Raw genomic sequence first — 16707 nt, forward strand, 5'->3', positions numbered from 1 at the left:
GACATAGTGATGGGGATGTGGGGAGAGCAGGGCACAGGAAAAGGAGGTCAGGAGAGCAAAGGCTCCGTGTCCCCCGCTGAGTCAGCCCCTTTGCATACAGCCCCCCAGGAACCCACTTGTAAAGCTTCTGGAAAGCTCCACAGGCACACACCAGGCCCCACCACCACCATCACCCCGCCTCCTGCCTCCCAGCCAAGGCCAAGCCATGGCGTTGCCTCCTGCCCCAGCACCAGGCTGCCAAAAGGTCTTCACTTGGCCAACTACTACTCACCGCTTCATGTCTCTCCGACTCCATGACAAGGGCTCTGAGCGCCAGAGAGAGCATCGGCAGGCTTTGAAGCCTCAGACACCTCTGGAGGTACTTTGACTCATAGAAATCCTGTGGTGTTCGATTCCTACAGATCACTCTCTGAAGTGAACACAAATGGGAGAGGTGGATACGCCTGCAGCAAGCCCCGCACGCTGCAGCTCCTGGCTCTCCTGGCAGCTCAGGGCAGGGCATGAGGGACAGGCAGCCCGTCCTGGAGCAGCCATGCCTGCGGAGGACTGTGTGGCTCCTCTGTGCCCTGCGCCTGGCAACACAGAGCATCCTTTCTTTGCCTGCTCCTCCTTTCCTCTGGCCATCCGCAGCCTCTTGGTCTCACACCTCTGAGGAGCGACTGACCAGCACGAGCTGGCACAAAGCAGGCACTGGAAGCAGGTGGCTACAGGTGCTACTAGTCCCTGGCCTCACAGCTTGCTCAGCCCGTGCAGAGGCCATGGCTCTGCCCCAGCCCCAGCCATTGTCCTGACTCTGCCCCAGTCATTGCCAGGAGCCGGGGTAAAGAGAGCACTGCCAGGAAAGGGGCAGGCTTCCTGTCTGAGCACACGGACCCCGCATGGCTGGTGGAGGGGTGCTGGTGCTGGCCTTAAGGGGCTGTGTCCATAAATCCCGGAAGAGGTGACAGGTTGAGGAAGATGGGAAAGGCAGAGAGCTGTGATGGTTTTCCTGGGGGGGTACGCACGGTCATGAAGGGGAGCTAGGCCTGCTAGGGGAACTCACAATTATACGAACGATGCTGCCATTGATTGTGTTGGCTCGGAAAAGCTTGCGGCGCCTTCGACTACGGACCACAGTGCACAGCTCCCTCAAGACGGTTCTTGAAATTTTAGCGTGGGAAATCATCTCTTCCCACATGTCCAGGGTAGTGCTGCAAGCCCAGAACACGCTGTTGGCAGGGCTGCCCTGGTCACAGCGCCGTGACCCAGACCAACCCCGCAGGCCCCGGGCTGTCCTGCAGCCCTGGACCTCCCCACCCCGTGCTTAGGGAGCCCTGGGGGACCAGGCTGGGCAAGCAGGAGGGGCAGGAGGGAGCGTGATGGGGTCTCTGGGCTGCCTTGGTCCGGTCTGGATGCTGAGGCCCTGGCTGCCCCAACAGGGCTGGCGAGCACCGTGCGATGGAGGGGCCCACATCTCAGGGATGTCCTGCAGCTTTCCTTGGCTCTGGCAGCCAGAGAGTCTCTGGAACCCTCTCCCAGTATGGAACAAGCCCCGAGGACTGTCGGAGCTGGTACCTGTCAAGTGACGGAAGGTCAGTCAACACGCTTATGACCGCTTGTCTGGGAAACTGGCCAGTCAGCGCATGCAGTACTGAAGTGAAGATGTTCCGGGGTAAAGATGTGCTGTTGCTATTTAGGTTTTCATGGAGGAACCTCAGGATCTTTGGCACCTGGAGGAGACACAGGAGAGAATGTAGCTGCCACTGGACTGCAGCCACTTGCCCGGGGGCCACTGAAACTGCTGCCCAAGTGCTGGGAATGCGAGGCAGGATGTGAGCAAGGGATGAAAGGGCTCGAGGGCAGGGCAATCCAGCCATGGGCTGCTTACTTCCATCAGCCAGGCTTCAGGGTCTTGGATGGCCACTTCCAGCATGAATTTGGCCCAGTGCTTCTTGTCGTTATCGATGCTGGATTCTCGAATGATCTCAAGTGTCATGTGGACAATGTCTTTTCTATGAGAAGGCTGGATGTAGTTTCCAAATATCTATTGGAGAAAGGAAGGAAGGAAAGGAAGACATGTCACACTGAGTCAGAGAGCAAGGCCTGGGGAGGGAAGATCAGGGGAAAAGGAGGGACAAAGTCCCTGGCTGGAGGGTGTCTGGCTCCTTACCTGCTTCCCGGAAAAAATGTACAGGAAAAAAATAACCTTCCAGATCCTCTCCATGGCTCTCTCCTGTACAATTTTTGTCTCGGAGGTGGTGAATTGCAGCAGCACCTGGAATTTGCAGGAAGCAAAGCTGCTGATCTGCTCTGGGAGCTGACAACTGCTCCAGCAGAAGCAGCGCTGCTGAACTCCTGGCTGGACTTGCACTGTTCATCAGGGATTCCCCAGAGCTGGAGCAAAGCCCTCAGTGGGGCACCAAGCCGCCGGGTCCCTTGACACAGATCCCGTGGCCAACCTTGCAGCCAGACAAACAGGTACATTCCACCCCTGGTGGCGGCTCAGCTCCTTCAGCTCCTTTCCCTTCCCATGCCCTCCCCCAGAACATGGCCCTCTGTCCCCTCTCCATGAAGCCTGGCTTCTGGGGCATGAACTGCCCAGGGGTATGCACTGGGGTGGAGATATTGCCAGTGGGAGGCCAGGAGAACAGAGTTTCGGGGCTGGGCTCCTGTGCAGGACGGGCAGGTCCCAGGAGAACTCTGCCCCATTCACACCTGGCAAGGAAAGCACGGGGGACCGGGAAAGCAGGGCGATGGTAGCTCCAGATGCTGCCAGTGCGGAGCACAAGGACAGGGCTCAAATTCTCCCACTGCTTTGCTGCAAGGAGAGCTCTGGGGGCAGAGGAGGCCCAGAAGTGCTGGGAGGAAGCTGTGCTGTGACACAGGAAGGGCCTGTGGAGGGCAAGGGACGTTGACAGCAGCCAGGGGACACTGGGACCCTAGAAGAGCTTGGTGGGCAGCCCCTGGCTCTCCTGAGTGTGCTGGGCACGCTCCCGGCAGGCACTATGGTCTCTGTGCACGGCACAGGGGGCACTCCCCACTATTATATGTCACCTCCCTCTAGGGTGAGGAACAGCCCCTTGTGAAGCCCACGCTGTGCGGATTGCAGACCTGAAAGATAATGTTCACCCTGTCCCAGAGGCTGGAGGCAGGAGGGCTGATCAGCAATGTTCGCAGCATGATGTCCATATTGTTCAGGGTCTGGAAGAAGAACAAGAGGTTGTGACAGGCTTTCAGCAGTTCCTCACACTACTAAGAAACAGTGCTGAACTTCTCCTTGCTGCCAAGAAAGGACAGCTGCAGCTCCATGCACTGCCCAGGGGACGCCACAGGGCAGAAAAGCTGCTGTGTGCAGACCAGGCCTCAAGCACTGGCTGCTGCCAGGCGGATGACAAGGGTGAGAGGGAAGGAATGGGGTAAAGCAAGGCTGAGGCCCTGCTCTGCAGGGCTCTTCAGTCATCTCTAAACACAGGGAAACTGCATGGAGCCAGAGGGATGGGGGCTCCTGTGGCTCACCCAGCACGTACCGTATTGTAGAGGTGAATGTCCAGTTCCTCTTTCGGAGGAAGGAAGAAGACACTGCTGGAACACGCAGCTACAAGAGACATCATTTTGTCCTCCAACACCATCTGCACCACGCTGGAAAGAGAGACAATGGTGCTGGGATCAGTGCCCTGATGACAAAGGGAAATGGACACGCACCTCCCGTGGGCAAGATTCCCTGTAAGGGATGGGGAGTCCTGCTGGGAGGAGCGTCTTCCTCCGCGAGGCTGGCCTGGGCCAGAGGACAGTCCTGACACCTCCCAGCGGAGAGCTTCAGTGCTCCCTACACCTTCTGGACAAGCCCCGAGCAGGGGAGAGCAGAGGCCCTGCCTGGATGGTGGATGCCTCCTTCCCAGATCTGCCAGGCCCATGCTCTGGGGAAGTGCCAGACCAGCCAGGGACAGGGTCCGTACCTTAAGGCATAGATAGCAAGCATGGCTTGCTGCCGCACCACTGTGCACAGCTTGTCCCTGGGCTCCTCGTCCAGCAGCACCTGGAGAGCACAAATTGGATGGGACCTGGCAGCCACAGGCACACAGCGCCAGCAGAGCCAGCACTGTCGTGGGGTTGGCAGAGTCCCGGTGTCCCCAGCCAAGAGTGCCCCCCTGCACCTTGCAATGCTGAGCAGCACCCGAGATCCCACTGGGGGTAGCTTGGTGTCCATGTATGTTTGCTCCCAAACACCTCGCCCAATGCCCAGGGAGCCTCGCGCCCATCCCCAGCCCGCCAGATGTCCCCTCACCTGGATGTTCTCTGCCAGCTTATTTCCGCGGCAGAAGATGTCCAGGCCCTCTAACAAGCCCTTCTCTTGGGCGGTTGTGCACACGGTGACGATGTTCCTCAGGAACTTCATCTTCTGCACCTCATCCTGGCAGCCACAGAGATTCCAAGAGGGAGCGTGAGGGGGGGAGCCACAGCCAGCAGGACCGCAGCATTGCGGGGTGCGGAGCTGTGCGGGACGCCTGGAGGGCAGCAGCTCTGCCCTGCCAGCAGCCCTCCAGCAGCCTGGCAGCAGAGCCGCGGCACGGCCAGGGCATGCAGGCACAGCCGCCATGGAAAGGGCTGCTCTTACCCTTTCCGGGTTTCTGACGTAGGCCTCGATGAAGTCCACAGCTTCCTCTTCCTCTTCATACACAGGTAGCCAGCTAGCATCTAAGACAGAAGGAGAGCAAGGATTGCTGTAGAGAGGGGCTTAAGGATGAAGCAAGGGAAGGGGGCCCTGGCTTCAAGCAGGGGGCGCGGCTGGCCCCAGCCCTGCCCACCCCAGCGCAGACCCTCGCTCACCAGGCTGCAGCGGCTCCACCTCGCACACCTCGATGGGCTCCAATAGAGAGCTGCACTCCTGGGAGCTCTCATCCTCTTCCCAGGCCACCCTGGGGCGGCTTGAGGGTCTCTGCTCCATTGAGAGTGATGAGGGGTGAGGGTCAGGAGGGGGCAGGCTCGGGACTGCCACGGGCAGTGGGGAAAGACGTGGGCTGCGCTCGGGGGCTCCTCGCCAGTCCCACTCGCTCCTGCCCTGTCCCCTCGCTGTCCTGACGGACACTGCGGGGCCATTGTTCCAGCACCAGCTACTGCCAGGTGACACTGGCCTGTGTCACAAAGGGCCTCTCTGTGACCTCACGCCCCCACTAGGTGGGGCAGCACTGCTGGGGCAGAGCAAGAGCAACAACACTGCAGACAGAATGGCCAGGAAGGGCTCAAGATCACTGTGCAGCCACTGTCACCTGTGGCTTCCTGACTCCTGCATCCACCAGCTCCTGCCCATTTGCATAGTTTGCACAGCCTTTTCCAGCCAGGTTGTCTTGGTTTCAGCTAGGATAGACTTAATTTTCTGTTTTAGACCAGCTTAAGATCAGCTTAACAGTTGCTGACCACAATGTTGATTTTTTTAATCTCAGATCTGCTGTGTTTGTTTTCCCAAGTGAGTTATACAGCACTTTACTTACTGTCCGTGTTCCCTGTTGTGCTATTTATTGTTTCTGGGGGATGGTTTAAGGTTATCATTTTGCTGTACTGTGTAACATTGGCTTATGATATGATAAAATTACTGGTCATGAGACTCATTTGGTATTTGTACTCAGAATTGACATCAGCTCCATTGATACCAAGCTGAATGGACACTGATGTGTCAGTGGACACTGCCAGCACCGGCTATAGCGTGGGTCACAAAGAGTCCTTCTGTGACCTCATGCCCCCGGCTGGGTGAGGCTGGCTCGGGGCGCTCCCTTGTGCTCAGCTCCTCTCAAACCCCTGAAATCTCTCTTCATAGTTTGCAGGCTTCTCTGAACGATTTCATCACTGCCCTCCTGAACTATGAGCAATGGGTATAATCAGTGGGGTCAACCAGCTCCAGGAGTTTTCTAGTTATGTCCCTGACCCGGGCCCCAGGTAGGCAGCACACTTTCCCTATGGCTCGGGTCTGGTCTGCAAATGGGGCCCTCCGTTCCTCTGAGAAGGGAGTCGCCTACCACAACCGCCCTTCTTTCTTTCCTGGCGGAGGCAGTCTGAATGCATGGAGTCGACCGCCTCGTCCTTGGTAACCTCTTTGGGGAACCTTCCCGCGCCTCCCCACTTACCTCCACCTTCACTGTTCAATGCTACAAACCCATTGCTTGGGGGGACCTGGGGACGTGAGGGAAGCAGAGGGGGGGTCGCCCACCATGCTGAGCAGGGGCCCTCTCCCAACCCTCCCCATCCCTCAGGTTCCCCTCCTCCGCCCGACAGGGGCAGGGCAGGGCGTCCACCACCAATTGTGGGGTATCTCCCCAGCACCTTTCCCTCTGACACGCCACGGAGCTACTCCACCAGTCGACCTTCCGCTCACAGTCCCTGATGGCCCTCAGTCTCTCAACCTCCTCGATCAGCTCTGCCACCACGCTGACCAGATCTCCCACCTGCTTGCACCTCACGCAGGTGCAATACCTGCCTCCCTCCCCTGGCAGCCGCAGGCTCTGGCACTCCCTGCAGCCAGAGACGTGTACGGCCATGGTTCTGGACAAGCCCTCCCTTTGGGGCACCACAGCCTTTTTGGAGCAAGCTCTCTGCTGGTGGAGACCATGGTAAGAACTGCAGTCACAGGGACTGCCCGTGTATAGGATGGACTCGAAAGGGAGGAGGGACAGCATCCCTGTGCCCTGCCGCACGGGCTCCCACACCCGACACTGCGGCACGCTGCGGGTGGTGCGCATGCGCTGGTCGCCCCTCCCTGCTCGCGGTGGGCAGCGACCTAAGAACAAGACATATGGCTCCCCACAATATCTCCAGCTTGGAGCAGTCAAGACATTTCCTGTGCAGTAGGGATCACGGGCAGCCCACAAAACCGTGGCAGACAACAGGTGCCTGTGTGTGCCCTGGGACGGCTCAGGAGGCTTGGGCAGGCTGGGCCCAAGCTTCTCTCCTCCTCCCCTTGGAGTGTTAAGGTGCAGCAGGGCAGCCAGGGGAGGTTGCTGCAAGGGCGCAGTGGCCCAGTACATGCTGCGCTGCCATGGGCTGCTGGAAAGCGTGGGCATCAGGCAGCTCTTGGGGCAATCCTCATTCCTCCAGGGGCTGCTTTTACCCTCTGTTTCCTGAAATAAAAGACTTCCACACGGGTGAAGAAACTCAGCCACTTGGAGGGCAAAGCGTAACGAAGGGCTGAACTTCTCAAACAATCCTGCAGCCAGGCTGTGCTGACAGATAGCCCACAGTGGCAGAGGCCAGGAACGGCACTCAGGCTGCTGCCCATGTGAAGGACACAACGAGACTGGATTTGCTGTTCCAGCTTTAATCAAACAGAGCCATATGCCCTGGCTATGCAGGGCCAGCAGAAAAGTTCTGCAAGCTGAACCCATAGAGGTATTGGCCTCTTAATTCGTCTTCTCAGGCGTAGGATGGTCTGAGCTGCCAGAACACAGACTGATGTATCGACATCCTCCGTGACAGGTTGGAGGGCTGCAACAGAAAGAAACAGAGCAGAGATGAAACCCACCGACCTTCAGAGACCTCCTGGCATGCCTCCAGACCACGCCAGCCCCACCTGTCTCCTTCCCTGGCCAGGGGGAGCAAGTGGGATAAAGGGATCAGCTGGAAGCTGCTGCTCAGGAGCATCCCACATGTCCCCCCACGTCCCTCTGCCACTGCAGCATTTCCCTGGAGCAGGGCAAGGCATGGCTGCACACTGCGTGGGCTCTGCCCCCTGTCCACTGGGCGCAGCACCCCCAGCACCACCCGCACTCACCTTGGATGAGCTCATTCAGCTTCTCCTCACTCTGGATGCCAGCATGGTAGACAGCAAGCCCTAGGCACAGTGTTATGGTCAGAGCCTGCTTCCCAGCACAGCCCCATGTCCAGCCAGCCTGGTTGCGTCCCCTCCAGCTCCCCGCCAAGGACGGAGCCTAAGGGGGGGCTTGAGCAAGGCACACACCAGGCCCACCTGCATGGGCAGGGGGCTGAGGGAGGCACAGGGCTCCTGGGGGTACAATCAGGGGCTTCAGGGCCCACAGGGCTGCGCCTTGCTGCCAGGCCAGGGCCCAGACAGGGAAGCGGGGCCTGGGCTCACCGATGAATTTGATAGCCTTCTGTCGCAAGTTGGCCTGAGCATCCTCCAGGTATGGCAGGCTCTGCTGCAGGTATCCGTCCACCCTGCTGCTCTTCTGCTTGAGCTGGAGAAAGCACAAGGGCGCGGGGCTCACATACCCTCCCCAGCCAGCCGGACCAGTCCCTCCTGCCAGCACCCCCCTCCCCCTTTCCCCCAGGCCATCCCCAGCTCCCAGCCAGGAGCTCTGTGGGGCTGAGGTTTGGAGAGAGTTAGGAGAACCTTCTGTCCCGCTGCCAAGGCCCAGATGGGCTAGGGTCTCCTCCCGCATCCTGGGGGTGGGGAAGGCAGGGGGGCCTGCGGAAGAGCCCTTGGGGCTCTGTGCTGGAGGGAAGGGAGCCACAGTGCAGCAGCAGGCGGTGGACTCTGGGCTGGAGCAGCGCAGGCCACGCACAGCTGCACAGCCCACAGCCTGGGCACATCGGGCAGGCTTGTCCATTTGGGGCCTGGGGCTGGGCAGTTCTCCTTACCAAGTACTCCGTAATCCTAGTGGTGTCTTCGTTCTGAGCCAGGTGCTCAAGCTGTTTCCACTTCAGGAACATTGTACAAGCGAGTAGGACTACTGCAGACGCCTGTGGAGAAGCAGAGGCAGGGAGATGGCACCACAGACACACATTCCAGGCATCTAATTGCCTGCTGCCGTGGCCCCTGATGCTCAGACCACCCCTGCGGTGTCAGATTGCCCACTGCCCACATCAATGTTCACTTCCGAAATCTGTACCTTGGCCACGCTCTCAGCCTCATCACTCATCCGGAAAAACAGTGGAATAAGGGCCCTGCGCACGGTCGTCTTCATTGCTCCTTTTCTCCACCACACCACAGACTCCATCAAGTCTTTGAAGAGGAGCATGGAGCGCTCTCGCACCTCACTGGACACCTGTTAGGGAGGACAAAAGGAGGATTTCAGCAACTGCCAGCCTCCCCCTGCCCACGGGGAGCAAGGGCCGTAGGGTGGCTGATGTGAAGGGTGAAGCCTCGTATTCGGAACAAAGGAGCTGGAGGCCCGCACAAGGCAAAGCAACAGGTTTCCTGCACGGGGTGCCTGTGCCTCAGAGTGCAGTCCCAGCCGGCCCACTTTTACTACCAGCCGCACCAGCCATGTCAAAGCAGAGCTCTCCTGGGAATGGGCTGAGGAGGAGACGTAGCTGGCCTTTGATAATGCCTCTGGGGCATGCTCAGACTGCTCAGCCTCCATCTTCCTGCCCCCAGAACAGAAGCCTTTGGCTGCCCAGAGCTCTCAACTCGACAGGGAGAGGCCACGTTGGACTGCAGAGCCCAGAAGACAGCTCACAGGAGCCCAGAGGAGCAGAGAGAGAAGAAGGCCCTGCCCGAGTGCTGCCCACAGGCCTGGGCTGAAGGGCAACGCCATTGCAGAGTGCCCATCTGCAGGGCTCAGTCACCCACAGCAGCCTTACGTTGTTGAAAAGAGGCAGGAGTCTCTCAGCCAGTGCCAGAGCGATGGGGCTGGCCTCCCTCTTCTCCAGGTAACCGATCACATTTTTGAAGACAGTCAGGGCCTTCACAGTGATGTGCGTGTTGTCATACTGCAGTGTATTCATCACGTCCGGCAGCAGGACCAACAATGTTCTTCCCTGTACAGAACGACACCATTTGGTTTTAGTCAAGAGGTGAATGGCCACCCTGGCCAAAATACTCTGATTACGGAGCACCAGACTCCTGCCCTGTTTCCTGCTAGCACTGACGGTGTTGTGGGGACAGCAGGGCACAGGGAAGGGACTTCAGGAGAGCAAAGATGCTGTATCCCCTGCTGAGTCACCCTCTTTGCCACCTGCTCCCAGGGAACCCATCGGGAAAGCTTCTGGAAAGCTCCACAGGCAGCCACAACCCCACCCCACCACAACCCGCCACACCACGACCCACCCCACCTCCTGCCTCCCAGCCAAGCCAAGCCATGGCGTTGCCTCCTACCCCAGCACCAGGCTGCCAACAGGGCTTCACTTGGCAATGTCCCACTCACCATCTTAGGTCTCTCTGACAACATGGTGAGGGCTCTGAGCACCAGCCAGAGCATCGGCAGGCTTTGAAGCCTCAGACACACCTGGAGCCTTTCTGGGTCACATAAATCCACTAGTATCTGATCCTTGGGGCGCATCATCTGAAACAAACACAGCCGTGAGAGATGGGCAGAGCCTACAGCATACCCCGCACCCTGCAGCTCCTGGCTCCGTGACCAGCGTGAGCTGGCACAAAGCAGGCACTGGAAGCAGGTGGCTACAGGTGCTACTAGTCCCTGGCCTCACAGCTTGCTCAGCCCGTGCAGAGGCCATGGCTCTGCCCCAGCCCCAGCCATTGTCCTGACTCTGCCCCAGTCATTGCCAGGAGCCGGGGTAAAGAGAGCACTGCCAGGAAAGGGGCAGGCTTCCTGTCTGAGCACACGGACCCCGCATGGCTGGTGGAGGGGTGCTGGTGCTGGCCCTAAGGGACAGCGTCCTCGTGTCCTGGGAGAGGTGACAGTTTGGGGAAGATGGGATGGGGAGAGGACTGTGCCTGTTTTCCTGGAGGAGCACACATAGCCCCAAAGGGGAACAAGGTGTGTTGTCTGGTTACTCACAGCCAAGTGAACGGTGCTTAAGTCCACGGTGTTGACTTCAAAGAAGCTGCACACCCGTTTGTCCTGGAGAACATTCTGTAGCTCTTGCAAGCTCTTCTCTGAATTCATTGGCAGGGAAAGCGTCGCCTTCCAGATGTCCAGAGTAGTGCTGCAAGCCCAGAACACGCTGTTGGCACGGCTGCCCTGGTCACAGCGCCGTGACCCAGACCAACCCCGCAGGCCCCGGGCTGTCCTGCAGCCCTGGACCTCCCCACCCCGTGCTTAGGGAGCCCTGGGGGACCAGGCTGGGCAAGCAGGAGGGGCAGGAGGGAGCGTGATGGGGTCTCTGGGCTGCCTTGGTCCGGTCTGGATGCTGAGGCCCTGGCTGCCCCAACAGGGCTGGCGAGCACCGTGCGATGGAGGGGCCCACTCCATTGGGAGGATGCGCACCGTGCGATGGAGGGGCCAGAGATTCCCCAGGTCCTTCTCCCCACATAGAAAAAGCCCCCAGGGCAGCTGGGGCTGCTACCTGTCAAGTGTCGGAAGGTCTGTCAAGATGCTTATGAGCAGTTCCCTAGGAAACTCGTTGGCCAGTGTGCAAAGTACTGAAAAGAGTTTCAGGTGTTTTGAAGTTGTGCAGTCGCTCAGGCTTTCATGGATGAACCTCAGGATCTTTGGCACCTGGAGGAGACACAGGAGAGAATGTAGCTGCCACTGGACTGCAGCCACTTGCCCGGGGGCCACTGAAACTGCTGCCCAAGTGCTGGGAATGCGAGGCAGGATACGAGCGTGGGATGAAAGGGCTCAAGGGCAGGGCAATCCAGCCACAGGCTACTTACATCCATCAGCCAGGAGGCAGGGTCTTGAACGGCTATGTCCAGAATGAATTCGGCATAATCGTACTCATCATCATCGATGCTGTGGTTTCTCATCATCTCAAGAGTCCTGAGGACAATGGCTGTCCTCTGAGAAGGCTGGAGGTATTTTCCAAATGGCTACGGAATTAAGGAAGGAAAGAAGGAAGGAAGGAAGGAAGGAAGGAAGGAAGGAAGGAAGGAAGGAAGGAGGAAGGAAGGAAGGAAGGAAGGAAGACATGACACATTGAGTCAGGGGAAAGGAGGAGCAAAGACCCTCCCTTCAGGGTAGAGACGTGCTGATGGCCCCCACCTGTGCTGGGCCCAGGTTTGCCTCGCAGGAATCTGTGAGAAGGGAAAGGGAGATGGCCTGGCTGGTGGGTGCCTGGCTCCTTACCTCTTCACAGAAATAGCTGTGCAGGAAACCAACCAGCTTCCAGATCCTCTCCGTGGCATTTGCCTGTACAACTAGGCTCAAAGAGGTGGTGAAATACAGCAGCACCTGCGGGAAGAAAAGCTGCTGGTCTGCTCTGGGAGCTGACAACTGCTCCAGCAGAACTGCCTGGACTCGCACTGTCCACCATGGAATTCCTCAGAGCTGGAGCAAAGCCCCCTTCACACCTGGCAAGGAAAGCACGGGGGACCAGGAAAGCAGGGCGATGGCAGCTCCAGGTGCTGTCAGTGCGGAGCACAAGGACAGGGCTCAAATTCTCCCACTGCTTTGCTGCAAGGGGAGCTCTGGGGGCAGAGGAGGCCCAGAAGTGCTGGGAGGAAGCTGTGCTGTGACACAGGAAGGGCCTGTGGAGGGCAAGGGACGTTGACAGCAGCCAGGGGACACTGGGGCCCTAGAAGAGCTTGGCGGGCAGCCCCTGGCTCCCCCTAGTGTGCTGGGCACAAGCCCTGCAGGCACTATGGTCTCTGCACGGCACAGGGGGCACTCTCCACTATTACATGTCACCTCGCTCTAGGGTGAGGAACGGCCACTGTGAAGCCCAACACTGTGAAAATTACAAACCTGCAAGATCTTATGCAAATTCTCCTCGAAGCTGGAGGCAGGAGGGCTGATCAGCAATGCTTTCAGCATGATGTCCAGCTTTTCCAGGAGCTGCAAGAAGGACAAAGTGTTGTGGCAAGGGTGAGAGGGAAGGGGTGGAGGGAAGCAGGCCGAGACCTGCCTCATCAGGGATCTTCAGTTGTTTCTAAGCAGGAGGAAACTGCACACAGAGCAGGGGATGGGGGCTCTTGTGGCTCAGCAGCACATACCATCGCAGTGAACCAAGCGTCCAGATCCCCATTTCTCAGAAGAAAGAAGACCCTGCTAATGCATGCAGCAACGAGAGACAACATTTCACCCTCCAGTGCCGTCTCCACTGTGCTGCAGAGAGAGAGACATTGTCATTGGAAACGGTGCCTCGATGACAAAGGGAGATGGACACAGTCCTCCAGTGGAAGCGTGGCCATGGGGGTTGACAAGCCCCATGGTTGGTGATAACATCAGACTCTTAACGATGAGGCCATGAGGAATGTAAAGAGTTTAGAAGGAACAAAGAAGGGTGATTCAGGAGACGCCTTGCTGGCTCGGACTGCCTGTTCTCCAGCCATTAAGACATGGAAGTTGCTGGGTGTTTGCTGTTGCCGGGCAAAGTTGTTGATCAATGAATAATTAGTAGAAAAGTACTGCTGTAGAGCGAATGGTATAAGAAGGGAGCCCGTCCTCACTAAGGGAGTGGAAGTTATGCCCTCAATAAAGAAGTTATTGCTCCCTTAAAGAACACTGGTGTCCGTGTGGTCATTACGCCACATCCTCCCACGGGCAGGACTTCATAGGAGGGATGAGGAGCCCTGCTAGGGGATGCAACCTCTTCCGCAAGGCTGGCCTGGGCCAGAGGACAGTCCTGACACCTCCTGCTTTGGGGCAAAGGCTGAGATGAGTCAGGAAGCTGCAAGGCTCCCTCTGCCCTCTGGACAAGTCCCGAGCATGGAAGAGCAAAGGCCTGCCCGGATGGAGGATGTATGCTTGCCAGGGTCAGGGCCACCTGGCTCATGCCCTGGGGTTGTGCTAGCCGAGCCAGGGACGGGGTTGGGCGCGTACCTCAAGGCCGCAGTAGCAAGCAAGGCTTCCTGCCACACGTCTGTGCACAGGTAATCCACAGGCTTCTCTTCCAACAGCGCCTGGAGAGCACAAATTGGATGGGACCTGGCAGCCACAGGCACACAGCGCCAGCAGAGCCAGCACTGTCGGCAGGGTTGGCAGAGTCCCGGTGTCCCCAGCCAAGAGTGCCCCCCTGCACCTTGCAATGCTGAGCAGCACCCGAGATCCCACTGGGGGTAGCTTGGTGTCCATGTATGTTTGCTCCCAAACACCTCGCCCAATGCCCAGGGAGCCTCGCGCCCATCCCCAGCCCGCCAGATGTCCCCTCACCTGGATGTTCTCTGCCAGCTTATTTCCGCGGCAGAAGATGTCCAGGCCCTCTAACAAGCCCTTCTCTTGGGCGGTTGTGCACACGGTGATGATGTTCCTCAGGAACTTCATCTTCTGCACCTCATCCTGGCAGCCACAGAGATTCCAAGAGGGAGCGTGAGGGGGGGAGCCACAGCCAGCAGGACCGCAGCATTGCGGGGTGCGGAGCTGTGCGGGACGCCTGGAGGGCAGCAGCTCTGCCCTGCCAGCAGCCCTCCAGCAGCCTGGCAGCAGAGCCGCGGCACGGCCAGGGCATGCAGGCACAGCCGCCATGGAGAGGGCTGCTCTTACCCTTTCCGGGTTTCTGACGTAGGCCTCGATGAAGTCCACAGCTTCCTCTTCCTCTTCATACACAGGTAGCCAGCTAGCATCTAAGACAGAAGGAGAGCAAGGATTGCTGTAGAGAGGGGCTTAAGGATGAAGCAAGGGAAGGGGGCCCTGGCTTCAAGCAGGGGGCGCGGCCGGCCCCAGCCCTGCCCACCCCAGCGCAGACCCTCGCTCACCAGGCTGCAGCGGCTCCACCTCGCACACCTCGATGGGCTCCAATAGAGAGCTGCACTCCTGGGAGCTCTCATCCTCTTCCCAGGCCACCCTGGGGCGGCTTGGGGGTCTCTGCTCCATTGAGAGTGATGAGGGGTGAGGGTCAGGAGGGGGCAGGCTCGGGACTGCCACGGGCAGTGGGGAAAGACGTGGGCTGCACTCGGGGGCTCCTCGCCAGTCCCACTCGCTCCTGCCCTGTCCCCTTGCTGTCCTGACGGACACTGCCAGCACCGGCTATAGCAAGGTGTCACCAGCGTGGGTCACAAAGGGTCCTTCTGTGACCTCATGTCCCCGGCTGGGTGAGGCTGGCTCGGGACCCTCCCTTGTGCTCAGCTCCTCTCAGGGCTGCTCTTGCACGCAGGCCCAGAAAATGGCTCCGTGAATTTTAATATCGTCTTGCAGTTGATGCTATTTTTTAGGAGCCAAGGAAAATGGGATAAGTTAATGCATGCTCGAGGGTTTTGCATCTTACTGGGATCAAAAGACCCAAGCTGATTGCGGGCTGAGTAGTGATCATATCATGACATGCATTCAACCGAAATCTAAAGAGAGGACTGAGCTTCATTATATCCCCTAAGTGAAAAATGAATCATGAATATTCATGCATATTATTCTCTTCAGAGCCATTTAGAAAGAAAAAAAAATCCGTATATTTCATTTGTAAAAATATTTGCAGTAAAGATCTGTGTACCTAAATAATTCTATTTCATGAGGACATAAACCTTTAGTTCTGTGGAAACCCAGATAAATGTTTATGAACTGCCACACTTCAAACAGGACTTTAGTTGATGGATAAACAAACAGCAAAGAATCCATAAACTTTTTTTTTTTCATTTTTTTTTTCCTTAGCAAACACTGCTTTTGAAAATGTTTTTGGCTTTTGACATAGAAAGCATGATCCTCATTGTTCATCTTGCACTAGTAGATGTGCTTTTACCCATTATCAGAAATAAGCCTTTGCTCATGTGAAATATTAAGGCAGCCTTACAGTCCCCATGAAGAAATTCCGACTTTGCAGTAAGTAGGTGTTAGAGACTTAACACCTTAAGGAGCATTAGGCTCATACGTAAGCTACCATGCTGATAGTACGATGCTACCATTGCAGTTATTTTCAGTTCATACTCATGGGAAAAGCACTAGTTTCTCATGTCCTGGGGCAGATCACCTGTTGGCACCATGAGCTTCCACGTTGGCCGCCATGCTCTCATGACCCTCCAGTGGGCAGAGCCATAGGATGTCGGGGAAAAGAAACCAATGAACTTCACCAGCAATTAAAGGGGTTTTGAAGAATCATTCTTAAGCTCTTTAAAAAGCATAGAGATTTACATGACTAATAATAGAATTGTGTGAGGATCTTAAAATTTCATTTAGAAGATTTGTTATCAATATTCCCTAGGATTCTCTTCATTCAGTTTGCAATATATGCTCAGAGCCAAACCAGAGATTTTTCAGTGTTATTTCATGCTGCTTACATTCTGGAAGAGGTTAAATTTTAAATACCTGTTTTCTGAACCGAGTTACATAGCACATTACTTACTGTATGTGTTCCCTGTCATGTTGTTTATCACTTCTGGGGGTTGGTACAGGGTTATTATTTTGCTGTACTGCGTAACTCTGGCTTATGATATGATAAAATTACTGGCCATGAGACTAATCTGGTATTTGTAGTCAGCATTGCCGTTAACTCCATGCTTTGGAAACCCTACCTCAGAAACTATTAATAATTGCAGCTTTTCCCCTTTTTCTTCAGGGAGCCAGTCTATGGAGTGGACAGGGGGAGATATTTTTTCCTACTTGTTCACTCTCCCTTTCTCCTTTACCCTCTTCTCCTCTAGGCGAGTTATGATAGCTCTTCAAAACTTTGAATATCCTTGGGATGTTCAGACCAGCATGTTCTTGTTGTTATGTCTCCTGAATGCACTTCGGGTTTTGTTTAAAATTAAACAACTACTTAAGAATGCCATCCAGAGATCTGTCCTGAGGCAGGATAGTTATGAGTGGCACGGATGGTGGGAGGATAAGGGCAGGCTTCTAGAGCAGCAGGCACCTCCAGTGCTTTGGAAATTCACCCCTGAACAAGTGCAAAATCCTAAAACGCTGGCAGAATGCTTGAAAAAGGTGTGGCATCACCCTGGCACTTCCAAAGAGACAAAAAACACTGCAACGTGGTGGGGCTTGGCCTGTGCTCACTGGGCCACAGTCAATG

General features: G+C 56.8%; 3 protein-coding genes across 5 annotated transcripts; all 3 read right to left on the reverse strand.

Annotated features, from left to right (window-relative positions):
- Positions 1-154: 154 nt before the first annotated feature.
- On the reverse strand, positions 155-4587 carry LOC121063423. The gene is made up of 9 exons (XM_040543849.1): positions 4265-4587; positions 3936-4015; positions 3507-3618; positions 3091-3180; positions 2150-2254; positions 1868-2023; positions 1555-1709; positions 1043-1190; positions 155-409 (listed from the first exon to the last, which is right to left on the reverse strand). The coding sequence occupies exons 1-9, from the start codon at positions 4574-4576 to the stop codon at positions 170-172; spliced, it is 1398 nt and encodes a 465-aa protein (XP_040399783.1). The 5' UTR covers positions 4577-4587; the 3' UTR covers positions 155-169.
- Positions 4588-6708: 2121 nt separating this feature from the next.
- Positions 6709-11606, reverse strand: LOC121063424. 3 transcript variants are annotated; one of them, XM_040543850.1, is made up of 9 exons: positions 11486-11606; positions 11176-11327; positions 10668-10815; positions 10074-10211; positions 8817-8972; positions 8566-8667; positions 8060-8162; positions 7739-7798; positions 6709-7452 (listed from the first exon to the last, which is right to left on the reverse strand). In XM_040543850.1, exons 1-9 carry the CDS (start codon positions 11579-11581, stop codon positions 7289-7291), a joined length of 1119 nt encoding a protein of 372 aa, XP_040399784.1. In that variant the 5' UTR covers positions 11582-11606; the 3' UTR covers positions 6709-7288. The 3 variants fall into 3 exon arrangements, with proteins under 3 accessions (XP_040399784.1, XP_040399785.1, XP_040399786.1); XM_040543851.1 differs by lacking the exon at positions 7739-7798; XM_040543852.1 differs by lacking the exons at positions 6709-7452; positions 7739-7798; positions 8060-8162; positions 8566-8667; positions 8817-8972 and adding an exon at positions 8983-9687.
- Positions 11607-12464: 858 nt separating this feature from the next.
- Positions 12465-15598, reverse strand: LOC121063416. Its single transcript, XM_040543836.1, has 6 exons — positions 14465-15598; positions 14253-14332; positions 13923-14048; positions 13593-13672; positions 12764-12875; positions 12465-12605 (listed from the first exon to the last, which is right to left on the reverse strand). The coding sequence occupies exons 1-6, from the start codon at positions 14580-14582 to the stop codon at positions 12465-12467; spliced, it is 657 nt and encodes a 218-aa protein (XP_040399770.1). The 5' UTR covers positions 14583-15598.
- Positions 15599-16707: the final 1109 nt, after the last annotated feature.

The sequence above is a fragment of the Cygnus olor genome, unplaced genomic scaffold (genome assembly GCF_009769625.2).
Source record: "Cygnus olor isolate bCygOlo1 unplaced genomic scaffold, bCygOlo1.pri.v2 scaffold_95_ctg1, whole genome shotgun sequence".
Classification (NCBI taxonomy): domain Eukaryota; kingdom Metazoa; phylum Chordata; class Aves; order Anseriformes; family Anatidae; genus Cygnus; species Cygnus olor.

Excerpts from the sequence above, each read along its gene's own strand:
- LOC121063424 (XM_040543850.1), bottom strand. The coding sequence starts at position 11,581 with ATGATGAGAAACCACAGCATCGATGATGATGAGTACGATTATGCCGAA. Across the intron at positions 8,668-8,816 it reads AGGCTGAGAGCGTGGCCAAG|GCGTCTGCAGTAGTCCTACT; the intron begins GTACAGATTTCG and ends GCTTCTCCACAG. Across the intron at positions 7,453-7,738 it reads GCTGAATGAGCTCATCCAAG|CCCTCCAACCTGTCACGGAG; the intron begins GTGAGTGCGGGT and ends TTTCTGTTGCAG.
- LOC121063416 (XM_040543836.1), bottom strand. The coding sequence starts at position 14,582 with ATGGAGCAGAGACCCCCAAGCCGCCCCAGGGTGGCCTGGGAAGAGGAT. Across the intron at positions 13,673-13,922 it reads AGCTGGCAGAGAACATCCAG|GCGCTGTTGGAAGAGAAGCC; the intron begins GTGAGGGGACAT and ends TGTGCTCTCCAG. Across the intron at positions 12,876-13,592 it reads CTTGCTACTGCGGCCTTGAG|CACAGTGGAGACGGCACTGG; the intron begins GTACGCGCCCAA and ends CTCTCTCTGCAG.
- LOC121063423 (XM_040543849.1), bottom strand. The coding sequence starts at position 4,576 with ATGGCGGCTGTGCCTGCATGCCCTGGCCGTGCCGCGGCTCTGCTGCCA. Across the intron at positions 4,016-4,264 it reads AGCTGGCAGAGAACATCCAG|GTGCTGCTGGACGAGGAGCC; the intron begins GTGAGGGGACAT and ends TGTGCTCTCCAG. Across the intron at positions 1,710-1,867 it reads CTGAAGCCTGGCTGATGGAA|GTGCCAAAGATCCTGAGGTT; the intron begins GTAAGCAGCCCA and ends TGTCTCCTCCAG.